The 15,644-nt window shown below is 49.2% G+C and overlaps 2 protein-coding genes across 8 annotated transcripts in view; one reads left to right on the plus strand and one right to left on the minus strand.

Annotated features, from left to right (window-relative positions):
• The window catches only part of LOC133345916 (RNA-binding motif, single-stranded-interacting protein 3-like), a 156,380-nt gene extending 155,849 nt beyond the window's left edge, over positions 1–531 (minus strand). For 3 of the 7 annotated variants that reach the window (XM_061557032.1, XM_061557033.1, XM_061557031.1), the window contains exon 1: positions 114–526. In XM_061557032.1, coding sequence (XP_061413016.1) covers positions 114–116 — 3 coding nt within the window. In that variant the 5' untranslated portion in view covers positions 117–526. Of the gene's footprint in view, positions 1–113 lie in introns of all 7 variants that reach the window. The other 4 variants (XM_061557041.1, XM_061557035.1, XM_061557036.1 and 1 more) reach the window with 3 other exon arrangements.
• Positions 532–5,393: 4,862 nt separating this feature from the next.
• Positions 5,394–15,644, plus strand: part of LOC133345918 (uncharacterized) — a 40,245-nt gene continuing 29,994 nt past the window's right edge. Inside the window, exon 1 of the mRNA XM_061557043.1 lies at positions 5,394–5,502. The gene's annotated coding sequence lies outside the window, so the exon portion shown is untranslated. The remainder of the gene's footprint in view (positions 5,503–15,644) is intronic.

The raw sequence follows: 15,644 nt of genomic DNA on the forward strand, positions 1-15,644 counted from the left end.
CCACGAACCGCAAAAGTTGAAGCAAACAACAATCGATGGGGGAACGCGACAACAACAACAACAAGGGGCACACAAACATCCCAGGTCCAGAACTGGGACGTGTTGCAACGTACCATGGCCAGAGTGCAGTGGTGACCGCGGCGTGACCGCGGCGTGGCCGCTGCTGCTGCTGCTGGATGAGAGCGGTGGAAGAGGCAGCTCTGCTGGGGCTTTGCGCTGTATGCATCCAGAGAAGGAGCTCACCCACCCAATCTCTCTCTCTCTCAAGCCCGTCTCTGCCTGCTGCCACGACTCCTCTCGTCCCTCCCTACCCCGAAAACCTTAGAGGCTGGCGGCTGGCTTCAGTGGCTTTTTGATGCTGACCGGTCGAAGCTTCTCCTCCGCCCACTCCCGTCCACACACCCCCGTCCACAACGCACAACCAGACAACACACCCACCTACACCCACACACAACACACCCACCTACTCCCACACACAACACACAGACCTACACCCACACACAACACACCCACCTACACCCACACACAACACACCCACCTACACCCACACACAACACACCCACCTACTCCCACACACAACACACAGACCTACACCCACACACAACACACCCACCTACACCCACACACAACACACCCACCTACACCCACACACAACACACCCACCTACTCCCACACACAACACACCCACCTACTCCCACACACAACACACAGACCTACACCCACACACAACACACCCACCTACACCCACACACAACACACCCACCTACACCCACACACAACACACCCACCTACTCCCACACACAACACACAGACCTACACCCACACACAACACACCCACCTACTCCCACACACAACACACCCACCTACACCCACACACAACACACCCACCTACACCCACACACAACACACCCACCTACACCCACACACAACACACCCACCTACTCCCACACACAACACACCCACCTACTCCCACACACAACACACAGACCTACACCCACACACAACACACCCACCTACACCCACACACAACACACCCACCTACACCCACACAACACACCCACCTACACCCACACACAACACACCCACCTACACCCACACACAACACACCCACCTACACCCACACACAACACAACACTCCCCACAAGACACCCACCCACACATACACCCACAACGCACACACACACACAACACGCCAAAACACCCACGCCACTCACACCCACCCACAACACAACCACACACAAACCCAACACACCCGCCCACAAGACACCCACAAGACACACACACACCCGCAACACACTCACGCCCCCCCCCCCCCCACAAAGCACTCACCCACACACACACACACCCACGCCACTCACACCCACCCACAACACACCCACAACACACACCCCCACACAATACACACCCACCACTCACACCCACAACACACACCCCCACACACACACCCACGCCACTCACTCACACCCACAACACACACCACCACACAACACACACCCACCACTCACTCACACCCACAACACACACCCCCACACAACACACACCCACCACTCACTCACACCCAGAACACACCCCCCCCCCCACACACCACCACACAACACACACCCACCAATCACTCACACCCACAACACACCCACAACACACACCACCACACAACACACACCCACCACTCACTCACACCCACAGCGCACCCAGGAGGACCCCACCCCGGGCTAGAGAACCGCGCACTGCCTACGACGACGACACCGACGGCACCGGCACCACGCGTGCAACAGCCCTGGGCTTGAAGCGCACCGAGCTTGGCACCAGACCACAAGCGGTGTGTGAGCAGGAGGTGGTGACTTCGGTGGCGATGGGTTTGGTGTGCGGTGGGGGGTGGGTGTGTTGGAAGAACACAAACCCAGCGAGACTCTCGTGGGTAGAGAGAGAGAGAGAGGGGAGAGCGCTTGGAGGTGCAGTGGAGGAAGGGGTGGGGTGGGGAGATGGAACGCGCGGGGCTTTACTTGATCAGCGGAGCTCTGTGCTGCTGGTGGTTGTGGTTGCTGCTGCTGGTGGTGGAAGGGGTGGAGGGGGAGACCATGAGGCACCCTGCAACGGGCAACCGAGACCCGCCGACGCCGACGAATGAGAAGAAGAGCGACAAGAAGGCGACCGCTTCCAATGACGCCAAAGCGTCTGTCACGCACGCCCGAGGGTGACCCGGGTTGGAGGGAGGGAGGGGCGCGCCGGCGACTGATAAAACATTCGGAGTGTAATTGAACACTTCCGATTTATCATTAACCGCGGTATATAAAGCGGGGAGTTACAAACGGCAGGTGGGGTGGGTTGGGGGTGGGTTGGGGGTGGGTTGGGGGTGGGTTGGTGGGTGGTGGGTGGGTTGGTGGGTGGTGGGGGAATTGCAGCGCGCGTTGTGCGCGGAAGCCCCCCCAGTGGTGCCCCGTGCCTGTGAGGTCTGTCACCTTGAGTTGCGTGAAGGTCAGTGCCGCACGTACAGTGCCTCTACTCTTAACCATGGAGCTGCTGCTGCTGATGCTACTGCTGCTGCTGCTGATGGTGGTGGTGGCGGTGTTGGTGCACGCCTCTTTCCCCAATAAACAAAGCGAACCCGCTTCACTGCCACCTCCTAAATATAGTGCCACTGTGATGACGCGGAATGCGGCCGGTAGCGGTGTCACCACCACCACCATCCTCCTCCTCCTCCTCCACCCTCTTCCTGCTGCTGCTGCTCGTGTCACGCTGGGCTAGGTGATGTCCTTGCTCTGTCATCCACCGTACGACCACCTCCCCGCCTTTGTGATCCCATTATCTACTTACTCGTGCATCTACTACGGCACTATTATTAGGGTGATGATGCGATTGGTTTAGATAGCGGACTGTCCACAGCTGTCGCTGATGTTGCACGTTGTTGTAAAAGCCTCTGCCGCAGTGAAATGCGCGTTCGATAACAGTAGGAACTTTGTGTGCGTGTGTGGAGATGTTATGTTGGTTGGGGGGGGATCTTAAAAGTTTGACTTCCATTGTGCTAACGCAGGTGTCTGAGAGGAGAGAAAGTGTTGGTTGAATTCTTTCAGGAGTGGCATTTGTGTGGAAAATCTTGGCACTTACCACGAGGCATGATTGTGAAATATAACTTTAACGTCTTGTTCGTATCTCTACAGGGCCAGGAATCATCGTCTGTGATCTGTGTGCTGCTTCTGTGGCGGGGACGTCTTTATCGCATCGACTCCCTGAAGACTTACAAACTTTATTTTGGGATTCGCTGCTGCTCACTCAGTTGGCAACAGTGCGCGTTGATGCCAACAATGTGACCTCTGAGAAATTTAAGAGTGTGATTGCATGGGGACAATTTCACGTTTGATACGCATTTCCTTTAATTATGAAATGCATATTAATTTACATGTAATAAATACCGTGTTATATATAAGGAAACGGAATAAAGGATTATTTTTTGGATATAGTTCGAGTTAAATTATTAATATGCCTCGCTGTTGAAATAATATATTTGTATCGGTTAAAACCATATTTCGTTAACCTGGGAATGTTATCTTTATTAAAATTACATTTGTGCTGCTGAGGTATTTCTCTTGCATATGAAGATGTCACGGACATTTTTAAAAATGCAAGAAGAGCTTTTAATGCTTTGTGGAAAAAAATTGGAGATGCTGGATCCAAAATCCGATATGACATTGATAATTATCCTTCAGAATATACAATTACTGTAATGTAATTCAGAGTGAGAGTAGAATGTGTTAGAACAGTCTTGCAAGCAAGATTTTTTTTAATTTGATCGTGATATTTTTTTTATTAACTGCCAACGTAATGAAATTTAAAACACAAACATTGTGTTTATAAAACACATGCACAAATGACAGTACAGAACTGAATAAAAATGAGCAGCAAGTAATGTAATGATGACTATGACACCCCTTATTTACCAAAAATGTATGAAGTCAACCCCATTATAGTTTCCAAGACAAACCCCTACACATTTCACACTAAACAGAGTTGATTTATGTAACTGAAACGAATACGGTGGAATATTTGTAAGGACAACAATGTAAACTTGTGTATACAGTATATATATATTTTTTTTTACACAGTTGCTGAGCACAGGTCCATAACAACAAGCGGAGGCAACAAACAGCAATATAAAAGTTGTAAAGTAATAAGTAAGCGCTAGCATGTTTCTTGAATTGAGTAAGATTATAAGAGCTTGGGAAAAGTTGAACTAAGGGAAGAATCCGAGAAGTGTTTGACCTGCGGTATGGTAGTTGAACACAGCATGCATGAGATGAAAGTCTGGTTTAGATGTAAGTCATAACCCTTTGAAAACTACTCTGATTATTTTAGTATCTGCAGTAATTTATATTTGCAACATGAAACTTACACATGCGACCATTACTTAATATCATATTAATATTTTTACATGGTAAAATAAAGTTTTCCCTTCAAGGTTTGGCCAATTTTTTATCTAAGTTTGACATGAAGAATTTATTTCGTCCATGAATACAAATCATTCAGAAAATGAGATGCTTTAATTGCTCATTCATCGTACATCGTTTGATTTTCAGCCAGCATACTCATTAAATCCAGGTTTTGTGACATTTAATAATCACTAGATGTCACCTGGAGGGGGTAAATTAAGGTTTACATTTGACATCAGATTCAATACGAATGAAGCCTTTTCAAACTAGGATGTCAATGTGAAAACCTACAGCTCTAATATGCTATTTTTAGTGTTTCATCATACTTCTTAGAGCCATTTGACGTCTTTAAATCAAGTACTACACATTTGTATGCAGGTATGTTCGCATACTGTATAAAGTATACTAATTCATAGCTTTGTCTATTCACTCCTGTATGAAGGCTTCACACCGTTTCAATGATGGCGGTTGTTTGACCATACTGCACGATGCCAGTCAGTATAGATTGGTGAAGGGGGTTCCAGGACCGGTTAAATATCACTCGCCAATGATATCAGCCCTGGTCAGTAATTTAACTTAAGTCGGCGGATTCATAGCAAAGTGCACTAACCACTGCCCCACCGCTATAAATGCGATGTGAAACAGAAAACCAGCATTACATTTGTTTACTGGTCTTAACCATTACAACATTGTTTTATAGTGTGCTTTTTCCAAGGCGCGTTACAGCAATTGTGCATAAGATAGTGGTTGAGATAAATTGGGGTTATTAAAAGTGGTGGTGTAGTTATGGTGACGGTAGAACAGGTGGGAGAGGTTATTGATGGGTTGGGGTACGCCTGGTCATAGCTTGGGGGCAGGGACAGGAACGAGCAGTCAGATTGGCTCTGGAGAAGAATGCCTTGCAGCCGGGGCGTTAAAGGTGACAATAGCTGCAATCCTTCGGCCAGTTATAATTGTTAAAGTTATCGCCGAGGATGCGAGAGGGCGTGTTAGCCGTGGTGGCTCCGTGTCTTGGTGAGATAACTTGTGCATGGAACTCATCACTCAGCAGTGGACACAAAAGTGACAAGAATACTATAAGGTGAGATGGCTACACTCAGACACCGCTAAAGGCATGCATACAGGCGAGTCTCGTTTAACGCGCGTTCTTTCTGCGAGAATTCGCTATAACAATCTATTTTAATTGAGACTAATTTGTTCCTAAAACGAGCAAAATGTTCTCTTAGCAAGGAGACTGATCGAGCAATATCCGTTCTGTGGCGGTAGGGGGCATACGGAGGCCCGCAACTGTTTACCAGATGGGCTGTCCTGAATGTCCACGTGTTTCGTCGTGTGGTGGAGGGAACCTCGTGTCGGCATGAATTAATTGCAGACGCTGAGGACAGGAAATTGCTGGGTTCGTAGTGGCGACGAACCCAGCAACCCTGGTTCGATTCCCAGCCACGGCAAACATCGGTGACGAGTGATGTTTGAACAAGCGGTCCTGCATAGTCCCTGCTGCTCCCTCCACCCACTAACACCTTACCCTTCAAATTACAAATGCCAGGCACCGGCAAACACGGTGGCTCTTCATGTGTAGTAAGTGTTACATTTAATACTTTATATTTTTTTAATCATTATTATTTCTCATGTTAAAAAAAGAGTTAAAGAGTGAAACATTTTGGGGCTGAAACGTATCTCAACTATTAACATGGAATGAGCCAAGAATGTCTGTGTGTAACGCGCGTGACGTCACTCCACATGCCGCACCCCCCCCCCCCCCCATCATTAATATTCATGAGCGGGTAGATTTTTACACTCACGCAGAAGGTCGAGCGGAATTTTTTTTTCTCGCAAATTTGCTTTAATTTTTAGGTTTCTTTATTGAAAGTGAATCTAGTAAATAATTATACGCAGCAACAAAGTGGATTTGGTGTCTTTATTTCTTCAGCACTTAAGACAAAAGGTAAGTCTAATTTATGCTTCTACATTAAGGCAGAATAGACATTTTTCGGTGATTTTCCAGATATTGTATGGAATTCCAATTTTTTTCAACCCCGGGGACAGAAAGCAGAAGAGAATAAAGTATCAGAGCAGTGAATTTGAACATCGAAGGTCAGTTATATACAATGCTACAGTGACATGAAGTGAGGTGTTTTATGACATAGTTTTTGTGCAAGATTCACTGCCATTAAATGTACACAAGATACAATTATATACTCTGCTAAAAAAAATCGTAAATATTACAGCTTCCGTCCTCGGACGGTCAAACAAGCTCGTGGGAAAATAATGATCATCTCACGAGTATTCACTTAACGAGCAATTTTCGCGGAACGTATCTCGCTCGTTAAGCGAGACAAGCTGGGAGGTACAAAAGACATTCACAAGAACAGACGGATAGAGCCACCAGTTATTGCTAATTTTATCAAATATATTTTATCACCATTATTTGACATGCATATATCTTTTTTTTATTTTAAGGGGTGAACTGTACAATTATCAACAAAATAATATAGGGAACAAAGTAGGCTTCACCTGAGGACGGCTGCTTGCGTTGTGGCCGAAACGTCGTGAGAATTATTTTATTATGTTTTATTTTTATTATTTTATTACTTCCCTTCTACGTGACTTTACCGAAAGAACCAAGAAGATGAATCCTTGCAGTCACGAAAGCTTTAAATCGAAAAGTAGGCTTGTTAAGCACTGCAATGTGTATTGATTTGCATGTGAAAAATTGTATGTACAGTACTATACTTTAGCACGTGCATTAATGCATTCACCGTAAGCAATCTAATCAGGAAATACACATTGCAACAGCATTATTCAAATATGCTTTAATCCGTGCACGAATTATTATGTTGTAGGCAACGATACATTTAACCCTTACGATGGAAAACATATTCCTGTAAAATTGAAAAAAACTATTTTTACGTTTGTTTATACAATACAGGAGGGCCTTAAATATCGCGGGAGTTACGTTCTTTGAAAGTTCCGCGAAAAGTCAATACCGCGATATTCAGAACTGTATCTCCATTGTCTATGCAGTTCTCCATGCCTCTTTTGTTGCTGTGCATCTCTGTATGTTGCCACACAGACATTGCACAATAGCAATGCCTACAATGTAAGCTGCTGCTAGGAGATCTTTGGTTTGTTGTTTGTTTGCTCATATTGTACAGTATGCAAAGTTGAACCGGTTTAAACTGTTCTTTACCAAATGGCTATCTTGTACCGAATATTTAGAGACCGTTTTGAACCAATTTACCCAGCGTAATCGAGTCAATATGGTTTGGTTAACCCTGTTTCCGACAATAGGTTAGATTCTCTGTAGCGTTGTATTGCATTCAAATGCAACTTTTCTGGTGTGTTTTTGTATAAGATATATATTGATAATATAATGAGACAAGAATGTTTGTGTGTAACGCGCGTGACGTCACTCCACATGCCGCACCCCCCTCCCGTCATTAATATTCATGAGCGGGTGGATTTTTACACTCACGCAGAAGGTCGAGCGGAAAGAAATTTTTTTCTCGCAAATTCGCTTTAAGTTTCATGTTTCTTATTGAAAGTGAATCTAATACATAATTCTACGCAGCAACAAAGTGGATTTGGTGTCTTGATTTATTTATTCAGCACTTGAGACAAAAGGAAAGTCTAATTTATGCTTGTACATTATGGTAAAATAGACATTTCTCGGTGATTTTCCAGATATTGTATCGAATTCAAATTTATTTAAACCCCAGCGACCGAAAGCAGAAGAGAATAAAGTATCAGAGCAGTGAATTTGAACACGGTTGCTTGTGTTGCGATCGGAACGTCGTGATATTTTTCTTGATTTTATATCTACGTGGCTTTACCGAAAGACCCATAGAATATAATTGAAGGTCAGTTATATACAATGCTACAGTGACATGAAGTTAGGAGTTTTATGACATACAGTATTTTTGTGGAGATGTAGAGACGTAAATAGCATATGCCAACTACAACTACAAATGGTAAAGGAGTGTTGCACATACCTCTCAAGGGAGCCAAGGGAGACGTGGCGGAGAAGCAGGCCCTACAGAGCAGGGTCCCGTCACAGAGAGAGAGAGAGAGGGGACGTGCCAACTCAGGGGAGTGAAGGGGGCCCGGAAACGGGGGCCCCGGAGGACATGTGACGCTGGCTCCGGTTCCGTCCCGAGAGACCGAGGAGGAGGCGTGGCCGGAGGCGGAGCGAGGCCACGCTCGGGAGGATAAGAGTGACGGGGGCGGAGCGATCGTGGTTGTCAGGCGGGGGAGCTGACCGTGCGGTGTTGCTTCGGGGTTCTGAGAGCGTCAGTCATCGGGGACTCAGTTTAACACAGAGACTCCTTGGGGGTCAAGAGTAACCCCGAGTATTGTTAACCCGTAGCCCTGTTCAGTTGTTAATAAATCGTGGTGCCTCCAGACTTCTGTGTGTGCCTCGTGAGACATACACTACATATGGTGTCAGAAGTGAAAATGCTTCATAGCTAGGTGATAGCGTAGGCTTAAAATGTACACGAGAAGAAGTCAACCTACCATGGCTTCTTCAGAGGAAGAAGATGAACAGGGGGTGATCCCCCAGACAGCCCTGAGAGAGGCGGCCCCGGAGACGGACCGCGAGGGGTTTGGGCCTGCGGAGCAGTGCCAGGAGCGTGACCTCGCCACGCCGCCAACAGCGGGAAGAGACAGGCGGGCGCGTGACCAGCGCTTGGCCGACCTACTGTCTGCTGCAGCGGTGCTCGTCGCAGAGATGGACCTGGATGAGCCAGCTGAACGAGCCGCGGGACGAAGACTCCGCCGCTGCTACGTCCCGCGCGCAGGAAACGCGGGAAGTGTGGAAAACGCAGCCCGTGCAAGCGGCCGCCATTTTGGGACGAGGTTCCCGCCATTGTAAGCGTCCCGCCAAAAATGCAAACGGAGGGGCCTGCTCTGAAGAGGCGCCTTCCCTTTGTGAAGGAATTCGTCGATGGGGGACTGGGTGGCCTTCAGCCGCCGCTTCACTGCTACATGCGACCTGGTGGGATAGACGGAGGGGGATGCGCTACGAGCTCTCCCAACTGTCTTGGATGACGCCGCCTTTGGGAGCGTTCTACTAAATACCAGCTGAGGATCGGGTGACGTTGACACAAGCTCTTACACAGATTTTCGACCCACCATCTAGCATGCACCATAGGTTTGCTGCGTACCCAAAGATGGACAAAGACGGCCTGGACGCTTTAGTCCTGGATCGCATGCTTGGTCTGACCCAGGACCTCGACAGTGTGCTACCAGCCTCCGACGAAGACGACTTGACGTCACTGAAAGTCGCGAGGTGCCTTCAGCCCCACCTCAACATCAAGCGCCGCTCAATGGTGGTGGCGGAGGGAGCAGCACCCGATGAGGTCGACTCGTCCCAGGCCTTCGCATCGCTCGATGCCAGCAGGTTGAGGAGGGCCGAGAGGGGACAGAGGGATGACCGGGATTGACAGACGGGGGCCACCTCCAGACCCGGATTTTCTCCTGTCGTTTGCTTCAAGTGCGGCCTTCTGGGCCACATCTCCAAAGGTTGCCGGACCGAGCGTGGGAGACCCTCCAGGACGTCGTCTTCCTTCGGCCGACCGTCGTCCGCTCCACAGGGCCCTCAGGCGAGTCAGGCTACACTGCACACCCGGCCCTCGCACTCACCTCACTCATCCGATTCGTGCAACGGTCTTGGTTTGAATGTGGGGCTGTCCGCTCGGGGCACAGGGCGGGTAGCTCAGAATTTGGCGGCCGACAGATGGCCGTGGCGACCTGGTCAGTGGTCAGCGTTGGGCCAATGCATTGTGGCCGCAGCCGCGGCATCATCGGCCATTATTGGCACCGTGCAAAGTGTGGAGGTGCGGATGCTAATTGACATGGGGGCATCTGCCACTATCATATCTGAAATTATTTTTGACTGTTTACCTGCTAAATTGGCTAACCTCCATCCGGTAGATGTCCCGTGCTTTGCGGCCAACGGCGGCTCATTGGGCATTATGGGGCAAATGTCGGCGACCGTGGCCATTGGCAATATTAAAATAATTGGCCCGGTATTAGTTTTCAAATCGTTGGCCGTGCCCTGCCTGGAGAATATGCCCATTAAAATACTAGTTGACCAGGGGTGCCTGGAGTTGCCGTTGGGCCGTAGAATGGCCTTTTTGCCCTCCCCAACTCGGCTGTGTAAAGCGAACGCTGTGATCCAAGCTCTCACTCGGAAAATGGTTAAAGTTCTCCCTGGAGTGCAAATGCTGGTGCCTTTGCGCCTCAGGAAGCAGCCATGGCCTTATGTTGGTAGAGGCCCAAACAATTATCAGGAATGATCAGCAGCTTTTAATTCAAATTTTAAACGCTGATCTTGGGCCCACGGTCATACAGGCAGACATGGTCCTAGCTCACGCATCGCCAGCAGATGGCGATGTGGTAGGGATGGACCCCGTCAAGATGGTCGCAGCTGCAGAGGGGGGGAGAGTTACGATGACGCGTGGTTGGACGCACTCTGCCCCGAGAGCCCTGACTTGTCCGAGGTGCAGAGGTTCGCATTGCGTGCACTTATTCAGGAAATTTTCGGACGTTTTCAGCAAATCCAATCATTGGTACACCATTATATCGACACGGGCGATGTGGCCACCCTTCGGCAGAACCCATACAGGCTGAGCCCGACTGAGAAAGAGCATGTCCGCCATGCAGTCGGGGAGATGCTAGCTGCGGATATTATTGCCCCTTCCAACAGCCCATGGGGGGCTCCAATTGTCCTTGTCAAAAAGCAGGATGGCTCCTTGCGATTTTGTGTGGATTTCCGGAAGTTAGACAAAGTATCTGTTGCTGACGCGTACCTACTTCCGTGGATGGATGATTCCCTGGATGCCTTGTCAGGGGCGCAGTTCTTTTCAACCCTTAACTTGCTTTCCAGCTTTTTGCAGTTATCCTTAGACGATAGCTCTAATCCCAAAACGGCATTTCGTACTCCCCAGGGCTTGTTTGAGTTTAATCAGCTTCCCATGGGACTGCATTCCAGCCCAGCCACATTCCAACGGCTTATGGAATTGGTTTTAGCAGGGTTCCAGTGGGACTCGTGCCTCATCTATCTCGATGACGTCATTGTCTTTGCACGTACATTCGAGGAACATGGTTGTGGGCAGACAATTTTAAATTCAAACCGCAAAAATGCCATTTTCTTCAGAGGTAGGTCCAATATCTCGGCCACATTGTGAGTTAATCCGGAATAGCGATGGACCCCGACAAAACGGCATATGGTGGGTGAAGTGCGAAGGTTTTTCGGGTTTGCCTCCTATAACTGTCGATTTGTGCCCGGCTTTGCGACTATCGCAAAACGCCTGCATGTCCTTACTGCCAAGGGCCGGAAATTTCGTTGGGGGGATGGAAGAGGAGGCGGCATTTGTCGCACTGCAGGAGGGTTTAGTCAAGGCACCTCCTCTCCGCTATCCTGACTTCTCCCGACCCTTTCTCCTTGACACGGACGCAAGCAACACTGGAATTGGCACAATGCTGTCTCAGGTTGTGGACGGGGTTGAAAGGGTCGTGGCTTATGGGAGTCGGGTGTTGTCCCCTGCAGAACAGCGGTACTGCGTGACGCAACAAGAATTGTTGGCCATCGTCTATTTCATCCAATTGTATCATCCGTACCTCTATGGGAGGGCGTTTGAGGTGCAGTCGGATCACAGGGCCCTTCAGTACGCGCTACGTATGGAACAACCATCCGGGCAGCTCTCGCGGTGGCTAAAGGTCCTTCAGGACTATACCTTTAAAGTTTCGTAGAGAAAGGGCGTTCGCCATAGTAACGCGGACGTACTCTCGAGACTGCCACCTTGAGACTCATGTGCGTGCCTCTCGGGGGCGGGACGCTGCAAACCCCATGCTGGGGAGTTGCCTCTGGCTATGGCGGGGTCCATGGACGCTCTGCCTCCGGACATGGTTCACATGCGTGATGGGACGCTCGGCCTCACGCATAATGAATTGGGGCGACTCCAGATGGAGGACGCCTCCCTGCTCAAGTTGCGGCACCGTATCGGTAAGGCAGGGGGCTAGGGTAACAGACAAGGGGTTGCGTCGGTCATCCTAGACGGGGGCTTGCGGATGAAATGGGATGAGAAATCCCATCAATACGCCACGGTGGTGCCATTTGTTCTGCGGGGGAAGGTTATACGGGCGGAGCACGAGTGGTTAATGCACCTTGGAAAGTTATACGGGCGGAGCACGTATAACCTTCTGGCCGGGCATGGCCCACGACATTTATAATGTGTTGCAAGGTTGCACGGAATGCGCTCGCCGCAAACCTCCGCCGAGAGCAGATCATCCACCGCTAAAATCCATCTGCATTTCCCGGGTGAACGAACTCGTCGCGCTCGATGTTCTCGGTCCATTCCCCACCACTCCGCAGGGGAATAAATACTTATTGGTGGGGGTGGAGTATTTGTCGCGTTGGCCAATGGCCTGGCCGTTACCAAACCAGTCATCTGAGACCATCACAGACGCATTTCTTCATGGTGCCCCTGAACGTCTCTTGACAGACCAAGGCAAAATATTTTCGTCCAAGCTGTTGAAGGAGGTTTGTGAGCAATTGGGTACCAAAAAGGTGCGCACGTCACCTTATCACCTCCAGACGGACGGTATGGTGGAGAGGTTACACAGAACCCTGACTTCAATGTTGTGCCAACGTGTCAATGAAGCCCAGTCGGACTGGGACTTACACCTTCCAGGCGTGCTCGCAGCATACAATTCTGCCCTGCACCCTTCTACCAGGTTTTCCCCGTTCTTTTAAATGTATGGAATGGAGCGTGACCCACCAATTGATGTGCAGCTCAAACCAAAGGAGAAGTGCACTAGGAAAGCGGACCCCATGCGGCTTACCCTACAGCGATTGGCTGAAGCTAGGGAGGCGTCTTGGGGGAACTCGGCCTTGCGGCAGGCGGCTAACGAACGGCTCGTCAAGCCTTGCCAGTCCAATACCGTATGGATTCCAGGGGACAAGGCATGGCTCCACTGCCCCCATGTCCCGATGGGTACCTCCCCAAAATGACATAAGCCATGTCAGTGGCCGGTCGAAGTGGTGGAAGTGAGGAGTCCACAGTGCGTGCGGATTCAGTGTGGTCAGCCCAATGAGCTGGGGCGCGCGTCGGCTGACGTCCTACCTCAGGACAGTTCTATTATTCCGCCCACAGGGTCCAAGCACCTAACGAGACCATCGTCACCAGTCAGACCGGCCCGGGGGGAACGGGGGAGTCCGGAGCCACCATGACCCGACCCCCTACCAGATGGGGGTTCTTCGGCTCAGGAGGTGCCGTGCTCGTCAAGCCATCTTCCGGCTGGCCCTGAGGCCTCCAGAGAACCCGCACCGTCCTCGCTTGACAGGCCGACATCAAGGACTCGGGCAAAGATGGCTCGATTTAAATGACCATCCTCCGGCGTCAAAGTGCACCTACACCCGTGGTCCGCGACCACCACTTGAGCCAGATGGGTCAATGGCTGACCCGGGCTCATCTTGTGCTCGAGTGCGGTGTTGCATGTGCGAGGTGTAGTCGTGGCCTCTCCGGGGGGTGGCTCGTCCATTGTAAATAGTTGCAACTAAGTTTTCTTTCTCTTCTCTCTTCCTCCCACTCTTCTTCTCTCCCTGGTCCTGTATATAGCGTATATATTGGTTCTTCCTCGTTCGGGATTATTTATTGTTGTTGTTCTCTTGTTCCGTTATAAATTGGAGGCCCACACGTTATATTGGTTATATGTCAGTCAGTCGAGATGGCTGAGTTTCATAAAGCGGCGGGGGGGGGGTGATGGAGAGACGTAAATAGCGTCTCTACGGCGTATATGCCGACTACAACTACAAATGCTAAAGGAGTGTGCACGTACCTCTCGAGGGAGCCGAGGGAGACGCGGCGGAGAAGCAGGCCCTACAGAGCAGGGTCCTGTCGCAGAGAGAGAGAGGGGGGATGTGCCAACTCAGGGGAGTGAAGGGGGCCTGGAAACGGGGGCCCCGGAGGACATGTGACGCTGGCTCCGGTTCCGTCTCGAGAGACCGAGGAGGAGGCGTGGCCGGAGGCGGAGCGAGGCCACGCTCGGGAGGATAAGAGGGACGGGGGCGGAGCGATCGTGGTTGTTGTTAGGCGGGGGAGCTGACCGTGCGACGTTGCTTCGGGGGTCTGAGAGCATCGGTCGTCGGGGACTCAGTTTGACATAGAGACCCCTTGGGGGTCAAGAGTAAGCCCGAGTATTGTTAACCCGTAGCCCTGTTCAGTTGTTAATCAATCGTGGTGCCTCCAGACTTCTGTGTGTGCCTCGTGAGACATACACTACACAAGAATCACTGCCATTAATACAATGCTACGGTGAACTGCAGTGAAGTGTTTGATGGCATACTTTCGTGCAAGATTCACTGCCATTAAATTTACACAAGATACAATTGTACTCTGCTCAATTTTTTTCTGTCCTAGGACGGGCAAACACTCGAGTATATAATAATTGCTTTGTTTAAATATGGATAATACAGAATTTCAGTCATCGAAATTTTATAAAGTCATTGTTGAGAAATATTTACAGTATTTTCAGTGCTTAATTTAGTGGCAGTGCCTTACATCCACAACCCCTACTCTAAGCCTGCCAAGCAGCTTTCTGGAATATCTATTGAGATATTAAACCCTAAATATTCGTATGGGCCATACAAACTGCATAGAATCCAGTACGAATTACTGTACTAAACATATGGTTGCTGTGAGTAAATATTTAGAAAATAATTGCAGATTTATACACGATATTATATTCGTTTTAATACATGTTCTGTATATTTAAAATAAATATCTGACGAACACAAACATAATACTTATATTCTTGGTTCTTTCGGTAAATTCACGACTTTACCGAAAGTCGTGACTTTTTGAAAGTTTTGGGTGAAAAATTGCAGTACTTAACAAATATTTTAAGAGTGAAAAAAAATCGCAAAGCCTGTCTGGAAATGTATTTCGTTTTTTTCATCAAAAAAGGGGGAAAACATGTCTTCCTATGTTGGGATCATATCCAAAAATGCACAGTGCATTGTGCATCTGTGTGTGGATTCAATGGTTTTGCCAAGACTCAGTGACCCAAGCTATGTAAAATTGCCAAACAAGGCACATTTCTGTTGTGTCCTGCTTAACAATTCAAAAATTCATGAAACTGGCGAAGCTTGAAACTAACTTTGCAACAACTGTCAGGTACTTATTTGCAACGCAATTACTACATCCCCTTAAAGACAGC

The sequence above is a fragment of the Lethenteron reissneri genome, chromosome 23, assembly GCF_015708825.2.
Source record: "Lethenteron reissneri isolate LAM-NWPU_2019-01 chromosome 23, ASM1570882v1, whole genome shotgun sequence".
NCBI lineage: Eukaryota > Metazoa > Chordata > Hyperoartia > Petromyzontiformes > Petromyzontidae > Lethenteron > Lethenteron reissneri.